The 24,177-nt window shown below is 39.4% G+C and overlaps 2 protein-coding genes across 5 annotated transcripts in view; one reads left to right on the plus strand and one right to left on the minus strand.

Annotated features, from left to right (window-relative positions):
- Window positions 1-2,920, plus strand: part of pdgfbb (platelet derived growth factor subunit Bb) — a 30,732-nt gene extending 27,812 nt beyond the window's left edge. Inside the window, exon 8 of one of the 2 annotated variants that reach the window (XM_088354574.1) lies at window positions 59-2,920. The gene's annotated coding sequence lies outside the window, so the exon portion shown is untranslated. The remainder of the gene's footprint in view (window positions 1-58) is intronic. The other variant, XM_088354584.1, reaches the window with a different exon arrangement.
- Window positions 2,921-7,694: 4,774 nt separating this feature from the next.
- Window positions 7,695-22,026, minus strand: csf2rb (colony stimulating factor 2 receptor subunit beta). 3 transcript variants are annotated; one of them, XM_088333474.1, is made up of 15 exons: window positions 21,891-22,026; window positions 19,639-19,756; window positions 18,488-18,605; window positions 18,239-18,414; window positions 18,004-18,158; window positions 17,779-17,923; window positions 15,545-15,677; window positions 15,277-15,431; window positions 12,860-12,993; window positions 11,589-11,772; window positions 10,341-10,425; window positions 9,968-10,034; window positions 9,818-9,888; window positions 9,563-9,713; window positions 7,695-9,411 (listed from the first exon to the last, which is right to left on the minus strand). In XM_088333474.1, the coding sequence occupies exons 2-15, from the start codon at window positions 19,742-19,744 to the stop codon at window positions 9,136-9,138; spliced, it is 1,956 nt and encodes a 651-aa protein (XP_088189600.1). In that variant the 5' UTR covers window positions 19,745-19,756; window positions 21,891-22,026; the 3' UTR covers window positions 7,695-9,135. The 3 variants fall into 3 exon arrangements, with proteins under 3 accessions (XP_088189600.1, XP_088189609.1, XP_088189616.1); XM_088333483.1 differs by lacking the exon at window positions 19,639-19,756 and having other exon boundaries at window positions 18,239-18,605; window positions 21,891-21,988; XM_088333490.1 differs by lacking the exons at window positions 19,639-19,756; window positions 21,891-22,026 and having other exon boundaries at window positions 18,471-18,493.
- Between the last annotated feature and the right edge of the window lie 2,151 nt (window positions 22,027-24,177).

The raw sequence follows: 24,177 nt of genomic DNA on the forward strand, positions 1-24,177 counted from the left end.
TATCATTTGTCAGACATTTTCCTCTTTTGTAACTTCTAATGAATTCCTGTGATTCCAGCAGGACAAAACGAACTCCAAGCATTCAGGTTTAAGAAAAATATCCTGTGGCTCTACAGCCATAACCAAAGAGAGTCAGAGGGACGAAGGAAATCCCAAACATGAGACTTTCCAGCAAACGTCAGAAGTAGCAGACTTTCCTGCGTTTGAACACAACTGCGGAAATCATAGCAGCCCCTCGACACGGATGCTTGTTTTGTGAACAGGAGAGAGAATTTGCACGTCTGCCTGGACATAAATATTTTGTCTGTTTTGGAAAGACTGGGATGGGCGGACATCCAAATGCGAAGGCGTGCTCCGCCATCTTGTCGCAGTGAGCAACGGGATCGTGGACAAAGAAGTTAAGCAAGACAAGACATAATCACCAAAGAACACATGCAAGACTTTTCTCTATTTTATTTAATACATCGAAGCATTTTTAAACACTGGAATTACGCGCATGTGATCGGCGTTACAATTCAAAACAAAGGCGAGCGATGCTGACGTAAGGCCTGTGACCTCTCTACTTCCTTCATTTCTTATTTATCTATCACAACTTCTACGATGCAAAAATTCTTAGCCGGTTGGCGAATTATTTTGTTCAATTTTAGCACGAGTTTTCCTATTTTCAAATGTTTGTTTTTGAAGAAAAAGAAGACACGTGCTACCTAAATGAGTACATTTGTCTTATCCGGCAAATGGTGGGATTGTATTGCTCATTTTTCTCTTATCTTGGAAAACAAGTTTTTCATAGATGATTAAAATGATGTATCATATGCAAGATAAAAATGTTTTTTAACATGGTATCGTAAAACAAGAAAAACAACACTTTAAAGGCATATTGTGCATTGTTTGACCACTAGATGTCCCTGAATTCTGTAGTGCAGGGGTCTCCAACGTGGTGCCCGCGGGCAGCAGGTAGCCCTCTAAGAACACCTAAGAAGCCCACGGACAGGTTCGGAAAATAGCTCACCAGGTATGAGTCACTATAGTTTTCTAGAAAATTGGAGTGACATAATGTTTTAGTGGTTGACTGGGCCTGTTCTACTTCAAATAATTCCCGTGTTATAACATTGTAACACAAAAGACCCCCCCCCCCGGTTTGAGACCGGGTGGAAACATTTGTTGGCCTGGAGAGGGAGGGGCAGTCTTTCCTTTTCTACTTGCCCAGCCTTGTCTGACATCTCGAGCACACAACCATAAGGTTTTTGGGTTTTAGGGTACTCGTAGCAGCAAAATGGCAGACAATACTGTCAACTCCCTCGAGTTGAGTCTCATGATATGTAAAATGAATACACATTTTCTCACCCACAATCTTTTTGCCCATCATTTAAACAAATTATTTTGTTTTCAGAAGCATTGTGCTTAAGTGCCAAAACATAAAATTATTGTTTTTTTGTTTTTGTTTTATTTAAAAAACAAAAACAAAAAACAACCTACTGTGCTGCTCATCTGTAAGTATCAAGCATCTCAGAGTGATTTCAGTATGATAAATCGCCTTTAGATGGCAGGAGTAGCTTTTATCGGATTTTTGTCCGCACATCGAGGTTGCACAACTCTCTAGTGTTGCTTCCTGTGTTCGGAAAATAAGTGTGTGTAAGCGGCCGCATATGGAAAATAGGTGTAGAGAAGCAGTGTGGTGAGAATCGTGAGATTCGGACAAAAAGTAATAGTCAGTTCACTCTTCAGCAGAGCTTATTCATTTAAAAAAAGATTATGAAGTCCCATCATCAGAGAGGGATGACGATTCGTGCATGTCCGCAGTAGCGCAGTTGCCCGGTCGCCCTGTTGACTGAACCGCCATGTCATCAAACATAGGCGCTGAAAAGTTACTGCATTGTTCATAAATAAGTTCAGTGTTCTTGTGAAAAAAGTTGTTTTGCAAGGAAAGTACCCTTACATTGTTTAGATATTGAAAGTATCACAAATGCGAGAAAACATCTAAGTGAATGTTCCTTTATTCGAATGAAAGATGAGGGCTCAATATTTCTTTTGATATGCCCTATGCCTTTATACTGTAGCTTCAAAACTAAATGTACTGTAGGCCTTCAAAAATGAGTCAAAATGGCAACAATTGGCTAGCACCTGCTCTCCCAATCTGAGAAAAATGTCCTATCATTGAATGAGTTAATGAACAAAGTTTATTTTTTTACCTCTAAAAGCCGCTTAATAATACACAATGTCCCTATAAGTATGCAAAATATTCAGCCACTGTTGTAAGAATTTATTTTACGCAGTATATCGGTTAACTTAACAATACAGTATCTAACGTGTCATGCGGGTCAATGTTCAAACTGAACAGTGAGTGTTATTATTCTTTGTTATTGTTTTTCTATCTTTTTAAAGGTCAAACCTTCAGCGTGGGGTCATGTTGCGAATGTGCGTCAAGTGTGTGCTTGCTTCGGACGTTTGCAAAACGTGTGTTCCATTATGTCCGTTTATTTTGAAGAACCGTTCATTTTCCACTGGTGACTTTTTGGTTGAACCAATCACATTCCTTGTTAAAGGAGTTATTAAACAATTTTTGTTTCCTATGTTGAAGTGTCCAGACTTATTTGTATATGCTCTGAAATTCTAAATTTGCCAAAGAATTAAAAGTCTACCCTTGTAATAGACGTAAACCAAATAGTTTCCCTTGTAATAGGTGAACGGGGGTCCACGGGCCAAGCACGGTCCGTCAGCCTTTTTACTTCGGGCTGCTAATTGAAAATGCTCAAAATATCATTATAATATATTGTAAAAAAGATATGTACTACAGACAAAGTGTTGTTATTTTTGTGCCACTATTGTCCCAGATCTCCCTTTATGGGGGTCCCTCCCTATAAATCTATATTTTTTATATATCATCTTTCTGCATTGCTATTTTTTTATTATGCATTTTATCAAGAGATTCATCTAAAAAATCACCCCAGAGCTAGCCCTGTTGCATTTTGAGTTTTCCAACGCACATGATCAAATTTAGTTCTTTAAAGAAATGAAATGTATTTTAGTCCATTTTCAAAACAAATTTATGAAATGGTCTATTTATAAACAGTATGAGATTGAATATACAGTAATTCCTTGATAAAACGTGGTTTTCGTTTTACGATTTCACTATTTTATAGATTTGCATTGTGTTCCGCATTCTGAGTGGCTAAATGATGGTACAATAGTTATTTGTAAAAAAAAAAAAAGAAAACATTTATACAGTACTTTTATTTGTTAAAAAATGCTTGAACCTGTGAAAAGGGTTTGTATTTTCGTTTCAGTGTAAAATTGAGTATTTATTTGTATAATAATTGAAAAAAAGAATAAATAAGGGTTGAACTTTTCGGATTCTGCCCATTATGGGTTCTTTTTGAAACGTAACCCCTACGAAAATACACAGGACTACTGTAACATGTTTCTCCCTGTCCTTGTAATTTTTTAACCCAATGCGGCCCACAACTCAAAATGTTTGCCCCTCCCCTGCCTTATAAGAATTGCAGGACAAAAAGAAAAGCCGTTTGTTTTACCTGCAACAGAAAATATGAAACTTATCACGAGCATGCTGCTACAAGGCAGTCAACTTCTTATATTTTGTCCGAGACACATGCTCTAAATCAGTGGTTTTCAACTTGTGGGTCAGGACCCAAAAGTGAGTTGTGGACCCGATTGCCTTGACAAAATAGTTAAGAATTAAAAAAAAAAATGTAGGATCAAATGCACTCCTTAACAGTAGATTTTATTGTGATTTTGTTGGTCGGGTCCAAAGAAAGTTAGTGATAAAGGAAGCAAAAGTGGAAAACAGTGACAACAACGATTGAGTTGAAAGAGGACATCCTTTCCTATTATTATGAATTGATGTGTTTCTATTTTAAAGTTTAGGGGGGTTGCTTATACTGTATGTGATGTAGCCACATATGCAAGTATATAAAGTACTTGAAGTTGTATGGTTATGTTGGTCATTTTGTTTTTGGAACTAAGTAGAACATAACATGCCACCTCTGCTTTAAAATGAACAATCCTTTCCATTAAGAAATTGAATTTGTGTCGCAGCTTGTCATTGTGGTGAAACGGTGGGCCCTGAAGTCAGACCACTTGAGAACCAATGGTCTCAATCATGTTTTAGTTGACAGATTTTCCAAGATGTTGACCTGCTACGCACATGCGACTCTTTAACCTCAACATGCATTTATGAGGTGTGGCCCTACTGTGGATCTCACACACACATACCACTTCTAAACAGCAGACTCTGTCCAAATTCAACAAGGATGTGGGAAGCCAGTCCTCCGATCGCTCCTCGGCATCAAACAGGACTTAGGAGAAGGAGGAGGGAGAGGACTGTGTCGTCAAGCACTGTGACAATGTGGGCGGATTTCTAAGGCGCTGGGACGCTTCAAAGAAGACTAACTGACCTTTAAAGATGACACGGCTAGTTGGGTCTCAACAACCGGATTTCTTCACTACAGAACAGCCACTGGAAAAATATAATGAAGCATCATTTCCTTTTCTGGCACACACAACAATGGCTAACAATCGGGGACAGACAAAATCAAAAGGAGAAATGCAATACAGTAATCCCTCGTTCATCGCGGTTAATGCGTATCACGAAAAGGGAAAATCCACCAGGTAGCATCACACCTTTATAAAAGCCCCCAAAGGGCAAAATTACCTCGAAATGACTTCCTAACAGACTGAGAGTGTGCGACGATAACGAAAAACAACTACAGATCTACAGATAAAAAATAATAACATAGAACACTGAATTGCACTTTAATGAATGGTCTTTTTGGCATTAATTTGAAGTACAACAAAATTAGAGTGTTTCTAAGAAAGCAACGTCGAGAGAGACCAGCTAGCTGCACACTAGCGTTGGGGATTGCCTGTTGTGCCAAGTCTCCGCGATGATTAAACTTCAACTTTTCCGAATGTAGCACTTTCCTACGAGTTGTTGCACCAGGGCACCTGTTTCATGGGTAATGGATCTGGCGTTGGTGAGATACAGGCCTCGGCAGGGATGGCCTAGACAGTTGTTAGCGCAAGCCTGGCGATACAGTTGTTTCCCGGACCCGATAACATTCCACAAATATTCAGCTCGTGATCACCTTTTCTATGCAATCCTTTCACTGTCCTCGGAGTCCAAATTAATTGATGAATTTCTTTTTATTGTAACGACCGACTAAAAGCTATCTGGCACCATGCCCAGCATTTTAGTGGGGGGAGACATGGAATAATGCACCTGCCTCGCTGTTTGATTGACAGTATACACCAGCCTATCACAGTCGCACACACAGGTACACCGATCCAAAATTCAAAGCCCGCCCTATCCTGCTTCCGTGATAGCGTTTGCTGTCTGCTGTCTGTTCAGAACACAATGTAGTGATTTCAATGACAATAAAAACAATTTTATTCAAATCCCCAGTGAACCAGCGATAACCAAAGCGCAAAGTAGCGAGAGGTCTCTGTATTTTCTTGGAAACTCAACACTTAACACAGTACCACAGATGAGGCCGGTCAATGTCCGAAGAGGACATTCTTAAAAGCTAGAACCTCGTGTTGCAGCAGGGAATAAAAAGTTTGACACGAACACCTCGCAATATGTTTATTTTCGTGTTCTGATGTTCCACAACAGCCGAGGGGACACGATGTATAGAGGAGCCACAAGCGTGATCCAGAACAGTCTCATTCAGTGAGTCTCACTCCGTCCACTGAAGCACCCTCCTTTTCCAGGGAAGGAACAATAGCGTGACGCTGACAAGGAGACTCAGGAATGTCACTGTTTCTTTGGAGGCCGAAAAGGGATGGAAGGCTCCAGAATAAAGTCCCCAATATTCTACAAGTGGTGCCCAGCAGTTCCATTTAAAACAATGTTTCTCAACTGGTGGATCTGGACCCAAAAGTGGGTTGCAGACTCGTTTTCAGTGGTGGGCCAAAATAATGCTCAGAAGATAGAAGAATCAACTACACAGTAGATGACGATAATGCCCTGCTTGATCTCTTCTTCCTGGTCAGTTGATCAGCGGCATCTCAATTGTGTTTGAGAGAGACCCCACCTCATTTTATTGTGATTTCGATGGTTTTAGTCCTTTTTACTTCCCGCAATAATGGGTTCCAAAAGGTTAGTGATAAGAGGAAGGAAAAAAGGGAAAACAGTGACAATAACGATTGTGTCGAAGAAAAAATGTTTTTGGAATACTTAATATTTTCTATGAGAGTCTGCCATTGAAGCACTGATTGAAGGTATAGTAAATGTTAAAAAATGTTGTATTTCTAGCTTTTTACCCGTACATTAATGTTCAGGTATATGCTTGATTCATATATATATATATATATTTTTTTTTAACTATGTGGCACTTTTGAAGTAGTTTTAGGAGGGTCGCTTGTATATGATGTAGGATTATATGCAAGTATTTACAGTACTTTAAGTCATTTTGATTTTGCTGATCATTTTCTCTTTCGAAACAAAGATGAAGATATTCTACTATTTCTGCCTTTAGCCGCAATTTCCTTAAATTGGATACATTTGAGAAGTGTAATTGTTTTCTTGTCTGTGTCGCAACTTGTCATTAAGGTGGAATGGTGGTTCTTGAAGTCGAAACATTTGAGAACCAGCGATTTAAAATGAATGAATCACATTCCCGACAATTGTGTGTTGTTGTTTTCACCAGTCATAATGAACTGTATAAAATCAAACCTCCAAAGTCAAACCAAAATGTTGCAAATTTTGTGAAAATTCTACTGAGTGAGCATTCACTGAAATTTTTTATTGTGTTGTCTACCACTGAACCAAAAAATAAATGTTAACCAACCAAACCCAAATCAACCCAAAATAAAAATCAGAATTCTTTTACTTTACTTAAATGTGCATTGTGTATTGTTTAGCGCCTCCTGTTGGGAAAAAAGTTGTTAATAAAACAAATCCGACCGTCCATTCGTTTGTCCGTCCGTCCGTCTATGCATCCATCCATCCATCCATCCATCCATCCATCCATCCATCCATCCATCCATCCATCCATCCATCCATCCATCCATCCATCCATCCAACCATCCAACCATCCATTCAACAACCTAAGGGCAAAACAGGACACAACCACTGTTACAACCCTGGAGTTACACACATTTTCACCTCACACAATAATTTTGAGTCTCTGTTTGACTAAATGAAGGGCTTTAAAACTAATAAAAGACACACCATTTTCACAAAGAAAATCTTCAGAGGATTGAAAACACCAAACTGTAAGGTTAATAGTCTCACTATTCCCCCTGCCTGCACAAACCTTAGAGTCTTGGGCCACAAATCAAACTTTCATCAATTTGTATCTTGTCATTGCTAATTTTTCTGGTGTTTTTGTAAGGAAGAGAGACTGCAGAAATTTTATGTTATGTTTGGTAGTCTGAACTTTTCTTCTCTGTCATAAAAACAAATACAGCAATTTGTTTGGATCAACCTCTATCAGCCATCTTGCAATACCATCTGACAGGAGGTGTTCATGTTTTGTGTTTTGTTAGGGAGTGTTAAAGCAGGTGCAACACAAATCAGCCACATCGCTATATCATACGGACAACCAATTATAACATGTGACAAACCGGGAGTACAGATTTTTTTCCACTCTCTTTTCTGGTTGGCGGAGATTTTATGAACAACTTTTCACACTCACTGCATATAAACATTTAAATTCATTAGAGTGGACAGTGTGACCTGTACAAAGGCATAAAAAGTTGTTTTATTTGACGTTTCAATGTTTTCATTAAACATCCTTGAAAGAACAAATCGAGCAACATTTTGGAAACTTTTCTTTCTATTTGAAATAAATTATTCTCAATTTATTATTACTATACTATGAATGATTGCACAACTCGAACCTGGTCAAAACTGATAACAGCGCCACGGCTACTTGTTTAAAACATCTAATTTGATCATCATTACAATGTCAAAAACATTTTTTATAACCGGGAACATGGCGCCTGCTGAACTTAAACATTGGCAACAACTTGCAAAAGCACACATCTCTGTGCAAACATGCTTGTATGACCACATAGCCAAGATGACATCAGAAACAAACTTATGAACTTTGGTGTTTGACAGCTTGGCTTGTTTTAGAAGATATAACACAACATAGTATCACAGAGAACACTTTTAGCAGAGTCCTGTTTACCAACCGTGTCTGGTAAATACTTGCATTTACTAAACAGTCTGAGTACTATGGTGGGTAGAAATTGTAATATTTTTTCCTGTAGCTAACCAAAGAAGAACACTTTCCATAGGCTGTAGTTACTTCAGTGACAACACAAACAACCATATTAAATACAAAGTTAAAATCAATAATTTGGTTCATATTCTGAGCTTGATTCTCTAAAAATGATGCTGCGGATATTTTAGCCAAAAATCTACTGCCTCCCACTGGTCAAATTTGACACAAAAACGTGTTATGTTTTGCTGATTGTGTGCAAAGGATGGAAACAAATTGATAAACATTCAAAATATTTGTGTTCCGAGTGTTTACCATTCTAACTAGTAGTTAGTGTTCTGAAAGGAATTTTTTTGTGATAATATTCGTGGCTTTTGATTCCTGAAACTTCCTCTCAAGTAGCTCAGTAGTAGACAAAATAGTGACAAGTCATGCAACTCATAGAACCGACAGAGGGCGCTAAGTCACGGCCACCATAATTACGGTATCCATGTTTCACAAGCGGAGCAAATAGGGTGGCCGAAACAACAGCGACTCTTTAGTAGCTAGTCCTGATAGCATAGCAGTATCATTTCTGCAGGATTATGCAAACTTATCTCAAAATACAGGGTCTCAATTATTATATGCAGAGTTATATTCATGGCATCGAGGTGTCCAAAGAAGCTAACCTTGTAAGGGTGGAAGCAAAATGTTGGCTATCCATAAGGAAGTCAGAAGTCCCGTACCATTTATACATAGAAATGGATTCAGATTTTTGAGAGATAATGCTATATGGAGGATATACAATGAGCATATAAAATTAATTAAACGAGTGCTGTTATTTCCATTTGTTCCGGGTCTCCAGCGAGCAACATATGTCAAAATGCATGTTTCAACATTTTAGGTTGCAAACCTCTGCCTTAACCTAACGGACATTGAATAAATACTTGCAAAGTAAGCTTCACAATTTTTAAGTGGGAGGGGGCAGAAGACAGTACCCTGATGCACTTAAGGCAGGGCAGGGGCCCTCTGAGCTGTATGCCTGGGTAGGTTCACGGACCAACCCATCATCACACATTGTTTTTTGTCCACTCTGGTTATTTCGTTTGACGTTTGCGTCGGCGTCCGAGTGTGAAACCGGCAACGCTGGAGGAACGGAGACGCCGTCATGGGGAAGGCAAACGTGACCTCCTGCGGGTAGGGAGAAGCCCGCTGGCGAAGGGCCTCCAGACGGAACTGCATTGTTCTTTTTTCAACATGAACATGAAATGGAAAGAAAAATCAGTATAGCCCTTTCCACAGATGTTTTCAGAAGTGTGTGCCTGTGATATTAGATGTTTTTCATGCTGATTTATGCACTTGCGTAGCTGACGGGTGGCTGTGAGCGAGCATCTGACCTGACACAGGATATATGGACCACTGAAGTGCACTGCGAGGTCACAGCCATTAACCTTGCCAGGAGGGAGAAGCAAGCTATTACTCTGGCGGTCCTGTCGGTCCTGCTCCAGATCTTTATTTCCTGCACCGCCGATGGGCTGCAGTGAGGAGCTTGGGGAGAAGGTGGCAGAGAAGACTATTTTCAGTCATCTTGCGCTTGACCGGAGCTTTAAGTTGTAAAAATGCGTTTGAAGAGAAAGGAACAGAAACGTTACCTTGTGGAAAAAGGCTGAACCTTACAGATGTTCGTGTACTCCGTCTCCATCAGGGCTTGACAGTTGCTAGACTAGATTACGGAAAATGTTTTCATCCCCGTAAAAGAAAAAAAAAAACTAAACGGTCATGCAATGATTTTCTATCCCTACCTTGATCTCTGACAAAATTTTGCTTTTGCTAGGCGACGGAATCGTGGCCACCCAAAGAATCACTTTCCTGTGGAGTACAAGAACATCACAAGGTAGTACACATGAAGAAAAAACAATTTGCTGTGGTTGGCATATGATTGGTTAGTTGGTTGGTTGGTTGGATCCCTTAAAAACTAGGGTAGTAGGGGCACTATTTACTATAGTGTCTTGGGCAAGTACAGCCTTATGGCGCCCATCGCTCTCCATATGCAAGTAATAAAACCAACCCAAAAATCCTGGACCAGTTGTCTGTTCTAACCACATCCTCAACACACCAAAAAGAAAAAAAAAGCCCCAATAAATTAAATAAAAACAAAACACAAGAATGAATTACCTTTGGCAAGCGACGCCTGCGATAAAGACGAGAACTGCGGTCACAGAAACGCAGATGTAGACCATATTCGGGATGGGCAATCTAGCTGCAAGAGAAGAGGAACCAGAACAGAATATCGGAATAAATCATTTATGGAACGACCTTTTTCCACAAAAAATAACTGATATGTTTATTCTTTTTTTGATATTGGACACTCACTCGCAAGGGGGGTTACATAGGATCCCAGTTACTTTTTTGCTACTGTTTTGTTCTTTTGACTATTATGCAGTGTTTACAACAGAGGTCTCAAACTCACTGACCAGGGGCCAATTGCACACCCCTGGATGACAGTTTGAGGCCCCCGCCTTAATACGAACGTTTCAACTGGGACAATGTATATTATTTACTGGTTGCTTTTTTCTTGTTTCAATTTTTCTCTTCCTTCGTTTCATTTTTTCAATTTTCTTGCATTTTCTTTTTTATTTTTTCTTCATTTTCTTTCTTTTTATCCTGTTATTTTTTTCTATTTTCTTCTTTGTTTTTTTTCTTTTCATGTTTTCTTTTTTTCATGTTTTCTTTTTTCTTCCTTTTTCATCTTTATTTTTTTTCACTGTCCCCCCCTTTTTTCTGTTTTTCACAATAGTCCCCCCCAAAAAAAGAAGACAAATGAGAAGAAAAATGGTATGTCTTGGTTGCTTTGAGTCTCCGACGTTTGAATTCTTCCTTGAGATTTTTACACTCATTTTCAGTGTCAGTACACCATACAGTGACATCTAATGGCCACATAATACACACTGTCCCTTTCATGTAAGTGCAGCTCACGCACAATATGGATTTGTTTTTTACCGACTCAATTCATAATGCTTATTCTTTTAGATCTTATTGTGTGTAGCAAATTAATACATTTATTTGAGAACAGTGGAATGCTTTTCTCCAAATTATTTTCTGTGATTAAGCCAACCTCAACCAGATCCTTAATGCGGCGACCCCCAAATCAATTGAGTTTAAGACCCAAGGTTTTATTCTCATTGTCCAATCGTGTTGCTGTTCTTTGAATCCCACTCCCTTTAGAGAAGATATGCTTTGAAATAAAAATTCAGGGCTCAGGGTAGGGCCTTTAGAAGAGGTTGGAATATCTTATCTGAGGTCTTGGCTCTCTACCAGCTTCCCCTGCAAGTCCAAAATCCCATTGACCTCTTTTCTCCATATTTTGAGTGTCTATTAAACTTTAAACGTATTTGTAGTATTCTTAGCATGAGAGTTGCGTGCCTGGATGTGATGTCCAATCTTCTGGTCTACTCCATTCTGAGGGACTCCCTTGATAAAGCGAACCCTCCCCAGGGATGACTACCGATCGGACTTGAACCTGATGGGGCTGGGATGGGCTGAGAGACCCCCCCAGGATGCTGACCGATGTGGAACCTTCTGAAATGTTGAGCAAGATTACTGAAGCCTGTAACGGAGTACATAGGAAGTAATTAAAGTGGATCGAAAGTTTCAAACACAACCTTCCTCCGTGCTTCGAACTGAGGGGTGTCAAACTCATTTTAACTCAGAAAGAATAAACATTCTCACAAAGACCAGCCTACTTAAGTAATGGCAAAGTGTACCTTAGCTGTAGGGTTGAGGATCTTTCAGAGGCTCATAATTAAATTCAGGGGTGGTAAATTCGATTGTAAAATAAGTAATGCGGTTTTTCCTTCATCAATATTTTTTCCTTCACTAAACTTTAATATTTTGTAGCGTTTATCAACTGTGTATTAGTAAATAATTTGAGTGCAATTCCTTTAAATGATTGATTTAATAACTTTAAAGTATTTTTTTTGCTTTTTATTAAAAAAAAATCTAATAAAAATATTGATCTTATTTTGGAAATGTTGTTGTTAGATTTGATTACTACTATAGAAATAAACTAAAGGTTCTTTAAATGGTTAATGGTATGCATTTAAATATTGCTTTTCAAGTCAATGTAAACCTCCCAAAGCGCTTTACAATATACTTCACACTTACCCATTCACACACACAATCACACACAATAGCGGTCATGCAGCCATGCAAGGTGCCCACCTGCTTATTGGGGGCATTAGGGATTCAGTGTCTTGCCCAAGAACCTTTCGACATATAACACGGAGGAGCCGGGAATCGAACCTCTCTTGATCCCAAGACGAGCGCTCTACCTCCTGAGCTAATTTAGTATTTTATAATCCAAGTTCTTACTGATAATTTCTAATCACTGGGGTTTAAACAGAACGTCCGTAACTTCATCTTTTAGGAAAATAAAATCAGGAGGGTTTGTTTCCTCAAATGACTTCTTGTTGATAAACAGCTACAGTAGGTGGTTTTCTTTGGGAATAGTGCCTGGTTTTGGTGACATCCAGTAGATATTTAAAACTGCAAGTCATCGTTTGACGTGAGGAAGGTCATTTTTCTCTTGTGCTTCTCTCAGCATCGTCTCGCACGCTTATTCGGCTCGCAAGTCGTGTGTTTGGCACTACTGGTCTAACGCTAAAGGTCTCATTTCCTGGTTTATTGTTTATTACCTTATCCTGCGTGGGGTAATAGCGCACTTGATAGTACAATCTGAGTTTGAAGGCTGTGCTGGGCTCCATCCATTCCACCAGCCAGTCATTGGCGTTTTCTCTCACTCTCACTTGCTTTGGCGGACTGGGACGGACTGCATGGGGAGAAACAGGCAGGGTTGGTTAAGATTTTATTTCATTCAACCACTAGATGGAGACACCTAATCACGGTTGTGCGATAGGTGTTGAGCTACGAGTGTTTTCATTGAATTCTATAAAGGGACAGTGTGTAGTATTTAACGCCTCATAGTAGTAAAACAACTTAAATCATTCATTAAAAAACAACAGGGATTGGGATGATAAGTAAAATACAAAAACTATAGTATAAACATGGATTATTTATACTTAAACATAGGGAAATTTTAGATGAGGCTAACCTAGAAGGAGCTGACATCTATGTCAGCCACCTTGTTTCTGAAGGTGCCCCCAAAATAATAATTGTATTCTTTATTTTTTTCCGGCTCTCCCCTTTTTCCTGCGTTCTTTCTTTCTTTCTTTCTTTCTTTCTTTCTTTCTTTCTTTCTTTCTTTCTTTCTTTCTTTCTTTCTTTCTTTCTTTCTTTCTTTCTCTTTCTTTTCTCGCCCGACACAAGTTAAAGTTAGCAGTCACCAGACTTTTACATCCTGTTTTAATATACTAGAGTGTCAGGTGGGAGCATTCCGAAATAGTGGAACAAAGGCTCCCAATCCTCAGAGATGAAATTTGCCTTTTTCTAGTTTGAGCAAAAGGTCACAGTATATCAAGCAGTCTTGCTTCAAACCATATTCTAACGCTGCATGCGATGTAGAGCAAGAATCAGCCTCCAACCTAACACCGCTACAGTCGGTTCGCCATGCAATGAGCAGTAGTGTCATTTTACGTGTATTAACGGCCCAATAGTAACCGAGGCTATTAGAAAGACCCAGCCCGCCCTACTGAGCAGTTTCGTTAGTAGTGTGGTTTTGCTTGCTATGGCTTTGCCAGACCCCCAAAATGTTGAAACCATGCTATCAATAGAAGCGAAAAAGGAACTCTGAAGAAATACAGGCAGACATTAAAATCGATATGAATACCTGGGTAACACGTTCTTTGTGATGGTCTGTACCCTACCCTCCAGAGAGAGCGGCAAGGGATTCCATCTTTATAGGTCTGACTTAACGTTTTCACAAAAGGGTGCGTACAGATCGTATAATGACTCCACCGAGGTATCTCATACTATCGAGAGCAATCTTGAAAAGTATTAGTTAATGCGACATCTCCCTGGCCTGCTGATTAACATGAAAAGTTCACATTTAGAGATGTTTAGCCTGTATCCCGAAATGTCACCAAAACTAAACCTGAGAATATTTGGAATGTTTGTGAGGGGAGCACAAAGGTAAAGGAGCAGATCATAGGCATACAGCAGGAGGCAATGTATCTTTTCTTTCCTTTGTACCCATTTTTACTTCTCCTTGAACTTTTTTTTTTTTTGGTTTTGGTTTGATTTCTCGTAGTTTGTAAGCTGTCTTGTGATCTTCAGCACTTAATTTTGGTGGCACTACACAATAGAGCAGGGGTGGCAAACACGAGGCTTGGCCAATAAGGATGCGGCTCTTTGCCTCATCACATTTTCTATATACTGTGGCTCTCTGCCTTGTTTCATGTTTTATTTTTTTGTGTAATGAGGGTGGACAGTTTCCTTGAAATCAACACAAGAACAATACTTGTTGTATTAAAAGGAGAGGAGTGTGTTAATGTTTTTAACTGTGTGTGTTTGTGTCTGTCTGTCATGGCAGGTCAGTGCGTGGTGTGGCTCTTTGACTCTCACAGTTAAAAAATTCGGCTCTTTCTGTCAAACTTGTTCCCCACCCCTGCAATAGAGCGACATTTAGAGGTAAATAATTACACACTGTCCCTTTAAAAGTGGGGCGTGTCATTTGAGGTGTCCTTGAAGAAGTTGAAATTTAAATATTGTCTTTATTAAGTATGTTTTAACAATGCCCACCTGAGTTCAAAGATCCCTTGTCCTTTTTTTTTACACTGCGCCTATCTGCTTTTATCTTACTTTTATTAGAGCTGTTAGGGGCGAAAAACATTAAGTTCAAGGAATGGAGGTTGGGGGGAGTGCTAAAAAAAATGTTGTGCTCATCACAAATTTTTTTTATTTAATTTTGTTTCATAGCATGAAAATGGTGAAAGTAAGAAAAGGTCTGCTTCAAAAACAGTAATCCCCCCCCCCCGAAAACAAATAAAATAATCCAAACCCTTCTAAGGAATGCACATACTTGCACGCGCATCACGAATGAGCTGAATGAGGCTGTCATCATGACTTACAGCCAGGAAATGGCGGGCGGGAGTGACAAAGTTAAAAATTCTGTACGGCTCCTTTAATTTAATGCTTTTTCATGCCAATCACTCACTGTTTTCGCTCGCCCTGAACGTTTTTGCCCTGCGAGCGGGCCAGAGTTGCGCAAGCAGATGTGTCGGCTTCGCCACAAGCAGCGAGCAGCTGTATCGCACTAGCCTACGGCCGGGGTCAAAGGTCATCTTCGGGCTCATGCAGCAGCTCTCAGGACTGCAGGAGCAAATTCATAAAAACGGCAGGGCGCCGGCATTTAGAGGTCAGTTTACACTGGGTTCTTTTTTTATAAAGGTACACAAAAACAAAGACACACGTAATTAACTCACGGTTCGGTGTGGTTGCGTTGACAGGCCAGCTGGTAGCTCATTACCTGATCCAGGTCTCTACTCACCTCCCAGCTACACGATACCTTCTCCTCACTATCCAGCACACAATTCAAATTGGGGTGCAGCTCGTTTTCTAAGGCCAGAGTGAGAGACAATCGTTCGCAAACCAGATTTAGGCGGCAAAATATTTGAACTTTATTCATTTCACGTTGTTTACTGTTCTCAAATTGAAATCATTTGCAGTGTAAGTTATCAGCAGCTGTTTGTAAAAAAAATGTCATAGTGTTGAAGACAAAAGCAATCCACAAGATGGTGCCAATACATAGTCTCAATAGAAAAGCAGCACACAAATCTATACTGCGTATTTGAAAATGTATTTCTTTATTTCAAGCAGAATATATAATATCCATTCAAAAAGGCGTCAATTATGTTGAGTGATTATTAATTAGTCACATTTTCTAGATTCAATGAAAATTTTCATCATTATCATAAAAATAAAGTGTTATTCCATCTATCTATCTATCTATCTATCTATCTATCTATCTATCTATCTATCTATCTATCTATCTATCTATCTATCTATCTATCTATCTATCTATCTATCTATCTATCTATCTATCTATCTATCTATCTATCTATCTATCTATCTATCTATCTATCTATCTATCTATCTATCTATCTATCTATCTATCTATCTATCTATCTATCTATCTATCTATCTATCTATCTATCTATCTATCTATCTATCTATCTATCTATCTATCTATCTTGTCATGGTTGCCGTGTGTGTCATTGACTTTCTGTCTATATTAAGCTCAGCGCTCTCTTGCTCCTTTGTCAGCCCATCAACCGAACTTCTTTCCCACAAGACGTGGGTTCTGACTCCGTCCTGTTTTTCTGTTGGTATCTCCAGTCCGGTATTGTTCCCGTTTTTTTTGCCCTGTTTAATTTTGGATTCCATTTTTTTTCCCGTCAGTTTTTGTCCTGTCTGTTATTTTTATTGTTATTTTTTTTTCAAGTTTTTGTTCAGATCTAGTTACTCCTGTTTATTTTCGATATCCTGATTTGTTATCTATCTTGTCTGTCCCGTCCTGTCTGGTATCGACCCCATCTGTCCGGTATCAACTTGGGCAATTGGTATCAATCTTTTCACTGGCTTCCTGTCTTTCCACGCCAGACCGGCTGCCTAACGTGCATGACTCCCCATTTCCCATTAACTAAAGGCTTGTGTGGGAACGCCACGCGATTGGGTCCTTATCCTGTTCTGGTTCCTGACATATCTATCTATTTATCAGCCAGACAATAGATACATTTCTTGTTACATAAGAAACTTGGACATATTGTGATGTATTTCACAGTTAAGTTGGATATTTTCTTTTAACTCTTTCATAAGCTTTTTCTCAAATCTTTGCTGAAATTTCAAAAATATAAATCAAATTTTTGGCCCTTTTTGGTAAACATTCATGCAAAAAGTAATACAAAATAAAAAAAAATAAAAAATGGAGATACACCTTTTTTAGAATAGCAGCGATAAATAAGAATACAGAAATCTGCATGTAAATGGTAAATGGTCTGCATTTTGGGAAGTCATATAGAAGTCAATGACTTCCCAAAGCACTTTACAATGTGCTTCACACTTACCCATTCACACCCACTCACACACCAATAGCGGCTGTGCAGTTTTGCAAGGCGCCAGCCTGCTTATTGGGGGCATTAGGGATTAATTTTAATTTTATTTTTTTAATCTATAAATAGACCATTTAATCAAATTGGTGTTGAATCACTCAGAATTAAAGTAAAGTAAAACATGATATCACTTTTGAAAGAACTTAATATGATAATATACATTGAAAAACTAATTTGTTCTTTTTTATTAAAATTGATATATATATATATTTTGATGGAAAAAGTACATCCTCTGTCATCTGTATAACTAGCAAGACAAGAAAATGAAGCCAGCTATTTGAATGTTGGCAGAAACTGGGGACAAGAATGGCACCAAATCAACTATATTTCTATGAGTAGTACTTCTTTTGTAACAATTGTATATCGTGGCATCTTTAGCATTTCGGTCGGATTACAAAGCCTGACGGGCTGCATGTGGCCCTGGGGCCGTAGTTTGCCTACCTCTGTTCTAATTTATAAAAAAATTGGTTTCATATGACAATGAAAATCTACAGTTGGTCTATTCTTGATTCAAACAAGTTATGCTTTGATAATAACATGCATCTGACCTTGTTCAGTTCTCCAGGTGAGCACAGGACTCCAGTCACTCCAGTGGGCCACGCCAGCCCGGCCCCTCACCTTGGCCTCATACCTGTGACCTGGCAGAAGCAGCTGTTTCTCTAGTTTAAAATCTGTGCTCGTCACATTAATAATCTGCGGACACAATCAGATAAATGATTTTCACGGCGTGTTGTCTCGCTTGCAGACGTTGGCAGACATTGTGATGTTCTAACAGTCCAAATGTCGTGATTTTGAGCCTTGTAGCTAAGTTGGTACGAGATGTTTTGGTTGAGGGAAGAGGACGCAGGATAAGGACTGGACCATTGGATCCCCAACTGTCCATTTGCGGTGTCATTTTTGGATAACCCAACTGGCGTTCGTGTTGTTACTGTGAAACATCAAAACTATGACCATACAGTTATCCTCCCACATGTTTATTCATTGTTATTACTTGGTAAGTAAAGTCACCATGATGAGAGAGCTCCAAGGGCTTTCCCGGGCCAGATGAGCAAATGGCGTCCTCCATCCCAAAGAAGACTGTGTGTTGGATGTTCATGGAAAAAGCTCGCGTTCTGTATCGACAACGGACTGTCCTGTGCCCATCTTTATTTCGCACCCCAATGCCAAAAGGTTCACATCGCTCACTGCGAACACAAGCATGATCTTTACGGTGATTTCGGTTCTCCGCCTCCCTCCTGACCTTTAAGTTGTCCTTACTCCCGGCGTTCTTTGTGGACCAAGAGCTGCAGTGGTGCACGTATGTTCGGCCCCTCCCTCCATTGGCAGTACACGTACCATTCGTAGTCATTAACGCAGTGTAATGACTGCAGTAAGGCTGCGTGACACAAGACAAATTGAGAACTGATAAGTTTATGCTTCAGCACAGTGTTCCTCAACTGGTCTGACTTGTGGACCCACCATCACACCCTAATGACAAACTGCGACCTAAATCAAAGAAACATTTCCACTTCTCAAATGTATGGAATGAAAGAAGAGTGCAGCAGAGATAATATTGATCCTGATATCCTTTTATCTTTTTACTCTTTAGTCTCTATATTACATGTTTCACCCTGGAGTGCCATGTCTAATCTCGTAGCATACAATATTTCGCAATGCTGATATCAATGACAATAAAGACAATACTAAAAATACAATATATTACAAAATCATTAAGACCAGCAAAACCAAAACAACATCATGTAAAAATCCCAATGAGGCTCAGTTGGCAGCATTTTGATGGAATCTAAAAGATTTGGCTTCAAAATAATAAAATCCATATCTCATGTTTTCTTGGTTGTTTCAGTAGTCTTATTTTGTGGTGGGAAATGGGGGATGTAGCCCCCCATCTGCAGGGCATTATTACCATCTACTGTTAAAGAGTGTAATTGACTATCCGTTTTCAATTGTTTCCTTAGCATTATTTTACCAAGACAAAGGCCCTTGCCCCACTGAAAATGGGCCCGCGACACTATTTTGCGTCATGGCTCACCAGTTGAGAAACACTGCTTTAGATGATGCTCCAGATAAGGAGAGTAGACATCAATGAATTTCGAACTTGCAAGGAGAACAGGTGAGTAATGTCTCAAACCCTCACTTAAGAACTTCCAATTTGTTCTCGAAGCACTCCCCTGAGCCCTCCATTTTAATTCAATCTCCTAGGCAACAAAAACAGGTCTGCCCTAAAGGATGTGTATAATCAAAGAACAGCAACATTATTGGCCCACAGTGACAATGATGTAAAAAGTGCATAATGGTCAAATTGCAAACTTGGATCTAACGTCATCCCCTTTTGCAAGTGTCCAATATTAAAAACAGAATAACCTCATCAAAAATGGTCCTAATTCAAACATATTATTTAAAGTTTTTACGGTCATGTGAGTCGTTTGTGTGACTGATGGCGCATCTGTCTGGATGAGTGTGGACAACCAGAAGGGGGAGCAGCATCCAAAACAGCCCCCAGGAAAGAGCCATCATTCTTGGGTAGTGCTGCCGCAAAAAAAAAAAAAAAAAATCCTGATAAGATCAGTCAGTCTGAAAAATTTTAATCCGAATGGATTTAGACAATAAACTGCATCCACTACACATTTATGTAATTGGCTAGTGTGTATTATTTGACAACTAGTTGTCGCTTTATGGTGTAGAGCAACCGAAAAGGAGTGCTACAAAGAAAACTACCATCTACAGAGACACAAAGTGACCAAAACGCACCATCTCACTTTTCATTTTTTTGCCCAGCCGTTTTGTTAAAATCAGTCTTTTAGAAACCTGTTGATTTAGTCAATAGGATTTAGAGTTGGCGTCTCAATGCTAGCGAGCTGGCTTTAGGAAATGTCACAGGTTTCACAAACTCTGACTGGATAAGGGGCAATAATCCACTAAGGCTATCGTGCCAACAGCTATTAAACTTGACAAGCTCGAGCTGCACAAGAAATTATATTGTTGTGTTGATTTAACAGGGAAAGGTCGGAAAACTCCACTTCGCAAGTGGAAAAAGGTTTTGTTCGCCACTTTCAGCCTAGAAGTATGATCTTAAGCCCGGGCCCAAGCCCGACCCAAATTTCAGACTGGTCAGGCCTAAAATTTTAATCATTACAGTCATTACACGCTTTTCTCTCACTAATATTGTTTTATTTATCCACCTGCCATTGTTCATTTTCTCTGTTTATCTTATCCTGTTTAACTTAGAATCTGTTACAATAGACAGGCTTTACGTCCTTCGATTCCTCCCCTCACCATCTCGCGCAATCAGCATTGCCAGCTGCCCGAATGGACCGGGGTTGGCGGCGGCTTATGGCCCTGTCGGATCCAGAGAACCGGGCGGTGGCGGGGGCCGGGATTGGTCCAAATGACTTAACTCTTGTCCGATTTCTCACAAATGAAATAGGAATTTTCCCTTCAAAATCGTTGAAGGTAGTTTGGAGTTCCCTTAGGCAAACACATGAGAAGACTGCTGTTCAGAAGGAGAGCATAAAAAGGAAAACGAGTCACTTGACGCAAAATTATAGAGGAAAAAAACTCAATAACCACTCCAAAACGATTGCCTTTGCTTCTTTTTTGGGTCCTTTTGTTCCTTTCTCTACCTGTGCTTGCCTGATCTCTGCCACGGGTGTTGAGTCCAGATAAACAAAATGATTCCTTTAGGATCGCAGCAAGATAAACTGTGGCTGAATCCACAACACAAGGTGCACATTGAATGGTGTTCAAAAATTGGCGTGTCTTCAAAATAATGCTCGTTCTTTAGAAGTCCATAATTGACTTACCTACTTAGTCTTTGTTTCAGGTTCAAATAGATCTATTTCTAAATCCAATATGATTCAGGTGGCCCAATGGCCAGCCATACCTTGAAAGAGTGTTTGATAATTTCCCACCACACCAAAAGAATAAGAAAGTTATTTTTAAGATACAAAAAAACGATGAGATCATTTAAATCAAAACAGACAAAATCGTTACTATTTCTGTCTCTTAACAAATAAATATGATATTGTCATTACTTGTCAAACATAAGGCCGTGGTTAAAGGGGAAGTGTTTATTATTTAAAGCCTTTTAGTTGTAAAAAAACTCTTGTCAGTTAAGAACAAATGTTAACTTAAATAATAAACAAAAATACATGAACTATGATATAAATCTGCATTTGTTAGAACAGTTGTAGGTGAAGAAACCTACTTTTACAAAAAATGGGTCTCACCTTACGGGAGCTCACATCATTATCTGGCATCATGCTGATACGAATAACTAAAACAAAAGCCTTGGGAAAACATTTAAAACAAAAATGATGCCGTTTGTTCACTCTAAGTCGCCATAGTTTCTATTCTTCCTTGTGCTTTTTAGCACTCGTTTTCAGTTGCACAACACAATACAGTCACATTTAGCAGTCTAATGATACACACTGTCTCTTTGAATGACATTCAATCACAATCAAAATAAAATCAATCCGGTCAACAGGTTTTCTTAATTCAGTTGACAAAACAATTTTAAAGAGGAACCAGTCACAAAGCAATTTGTTTACATTTGGAATATTACAATCTGGATCATTGGTTTAAGAATTATAACAATTAGAGAGTTAACCAGTATCACCAGAAATATTGTCTCCTTCTTCCGTAAGAAACAAAGTAAACTAACCTGTTGTCACGATCTGGTGTTTGGAATCCAAATGTATTATGTCAAATTTATGGAGTACAAATGTTTAAATACCACAATCCCAAAAATGGTGGCAAGGTTAAGTAAGTGACCAACCTTCCTTCTAGACTCACATCCTTTTGCTCGCTTCTCAGGTTCCTTTTCATGTTTCCAAGTTCCTCTTTTAGTTTTATTCAAATGCTTGATCAGCTTTTTCACAAAAGATGCAACAATTGTTACTTATTTTTGGTTTCCCCTTAATTTATGAGACATTTCCTCCAAAGAAGTCACAATGGATGTTTGGAGATGGTGAGTTTTCGGTCACTTCATTAATAACAAATACTTTCTTCCAGAACCACAACAGAACAAAAACTAGAAATTTTGTCTTTAGTCATAAACACAGAAAAATACTTCCATTTTTTTATACTTTTATAAAAAAAGCTGGAGCTGCATATGTTATGTTACTTTAGCATTGTATCTTTCTGAGAGGTGTTTCAGTTATCTCTCATCTCATCTCATTAGCCGTACTGCTTATCCTCGTTGGGGTCGCGGGGGGGCTGGAGACCATCCCAGCCATCTCCGGGCAGTGGGCAGGGGACACCCTGAACTGGTTGCCAGCCAATCGCAGGGCACACGGGGACAGACAACTCATTCGCTCATTCACACCTAGGGACAATTTGGACCGGCCAATTCACCTGAAATGCATGTTTTTTTGGAACGTGGGAGGAAACCGGAGTGCCCGGAGGAAACCCACGCAAGCACGGGGAGAAGATACAAACTCCGCACAGGAAGTCTGGAGCTGGATTTGAACCCACGACAGGTTCCCATGACATGAACTGTGCCGCACAAGCGCTAACCACTGCGCCGCCGTGCTGCCGTGTTTCAGATATTTTGCTCATTATTTACACCGGATAGGCCAAATATTCAAAACAAGATTCATGGTAATGCAATATTTATGAGCGACTGTCAGCGCACATGATGTTTGCATGTCCGTCCCACAACCGGGTTGAGTTATACACATTTTCTTCTTGTTTTTCTCCAACCCTAAAATATGTTTGAACAAAAACGTCAATTCCTTTATTTGACTCTTCACACTCTGCCCATCGTCCTTAGACTTCGACATGACTCCAATTGCAAAGTTTGAAAATACAACAGTGAAAGCTTATACTTTAAGGCCCTCATTTGAGCCCCGGTAAAGTTTCTACTCCGTCTCAGGCCGCTGGAAAAAGCAGAAGGGCGTGTTTCTCAAGAGTTCTTGAGAAAGAAATGATGTTGCTTCCTCAGAGTTGTTTTCTAAAATAATGAGGAACCCTCACCAATGAAAATCATGGTACACACGCAACGGGCTGATTTGTGTGGATCAACTTTTATTGACTAAAATTGCCCTTGATGAAAATATGATTCTCTGCTTGTTATTTGTTTTTTTTATTTCCTGCATTAAAACATTTGCTTAGGTATGAAATAAAGTGTAACAGAACTAACATGAACCAGAAAAAATGGGAACCTGCAGCAAAGAATCAAGTCAACACAAGGTAACGGTGTAACAAAAAGGTAGTTGTTTTGAATACCAACAATAAAAAGTAAAACAGAGCATCAAATAAAAACAAAACACAAAAACAGGACCAAGCATAGGAACTAGGTAGCAGATAGGCAGAAACAGGAAGTGGGTTAGGAGTTTCACCAAAGGCGTGGCAGCAGCAGGACAAAAAATTGAAGACTTGATAACTGACAAACAAGATGCAAAAAAGACATCGCCACTCCAAGGCAAGACATGTCGTAACACCAATATTCATGTTCAGTAGGTAAATTACAAAAAAATGGGGAAAGACATTACATACATTAAAATAAGATAAATAATATATATTATATATAGGAGGATGCAAGATACTTGCAGACAAAGCTACATGGAATGGCATAAACAAATAGCAGGCATAGTATACAGTATCATCTGTACTGAGCATGGAATGGAGGTCCCAGGATACAGATGGGACCCCCCCCGAAGGTAACAAAGAACAAACAGGCTACATCTGGGACTCACACATCCAGACTGACAAGATGGTGTTGACCAACCAAACTGACATAGTGGTGATGGACAAACATCAGAAGACAGCAGTTGGAATAGATGCTGCGATCCACAGTGGTGTAATCATCAAAAAGAAAGAACAAGAAAAAGTAGACAAATACCAAGTGCTGAAAGAAGAGATAGAGAGGATGTGGAGAGTGGAGGCTGCAGGCGTGCTAGTGCTGATTGAAGCAGTAAGGACAGAGACCCTCATCCTAGGAGCATGAC

The sequence above is a fragment of the Urocampus carinirostris genome, chromosome 1 (assembly GCF_059441175.1).
Source record: "Urocampus carinirostris isolate Australia breed hairy pipefish chromosome 1, RoL_Ucar_1.0, whole genome shotgun sequence".
In the NCBI taxonomy this organism is placed as follows: Eukaryota; Metazoa; Chordata; class Actinopteri; order Syngnathiformes; family Syngnathidae; genus Urocampus; species Urocampus carinirostris.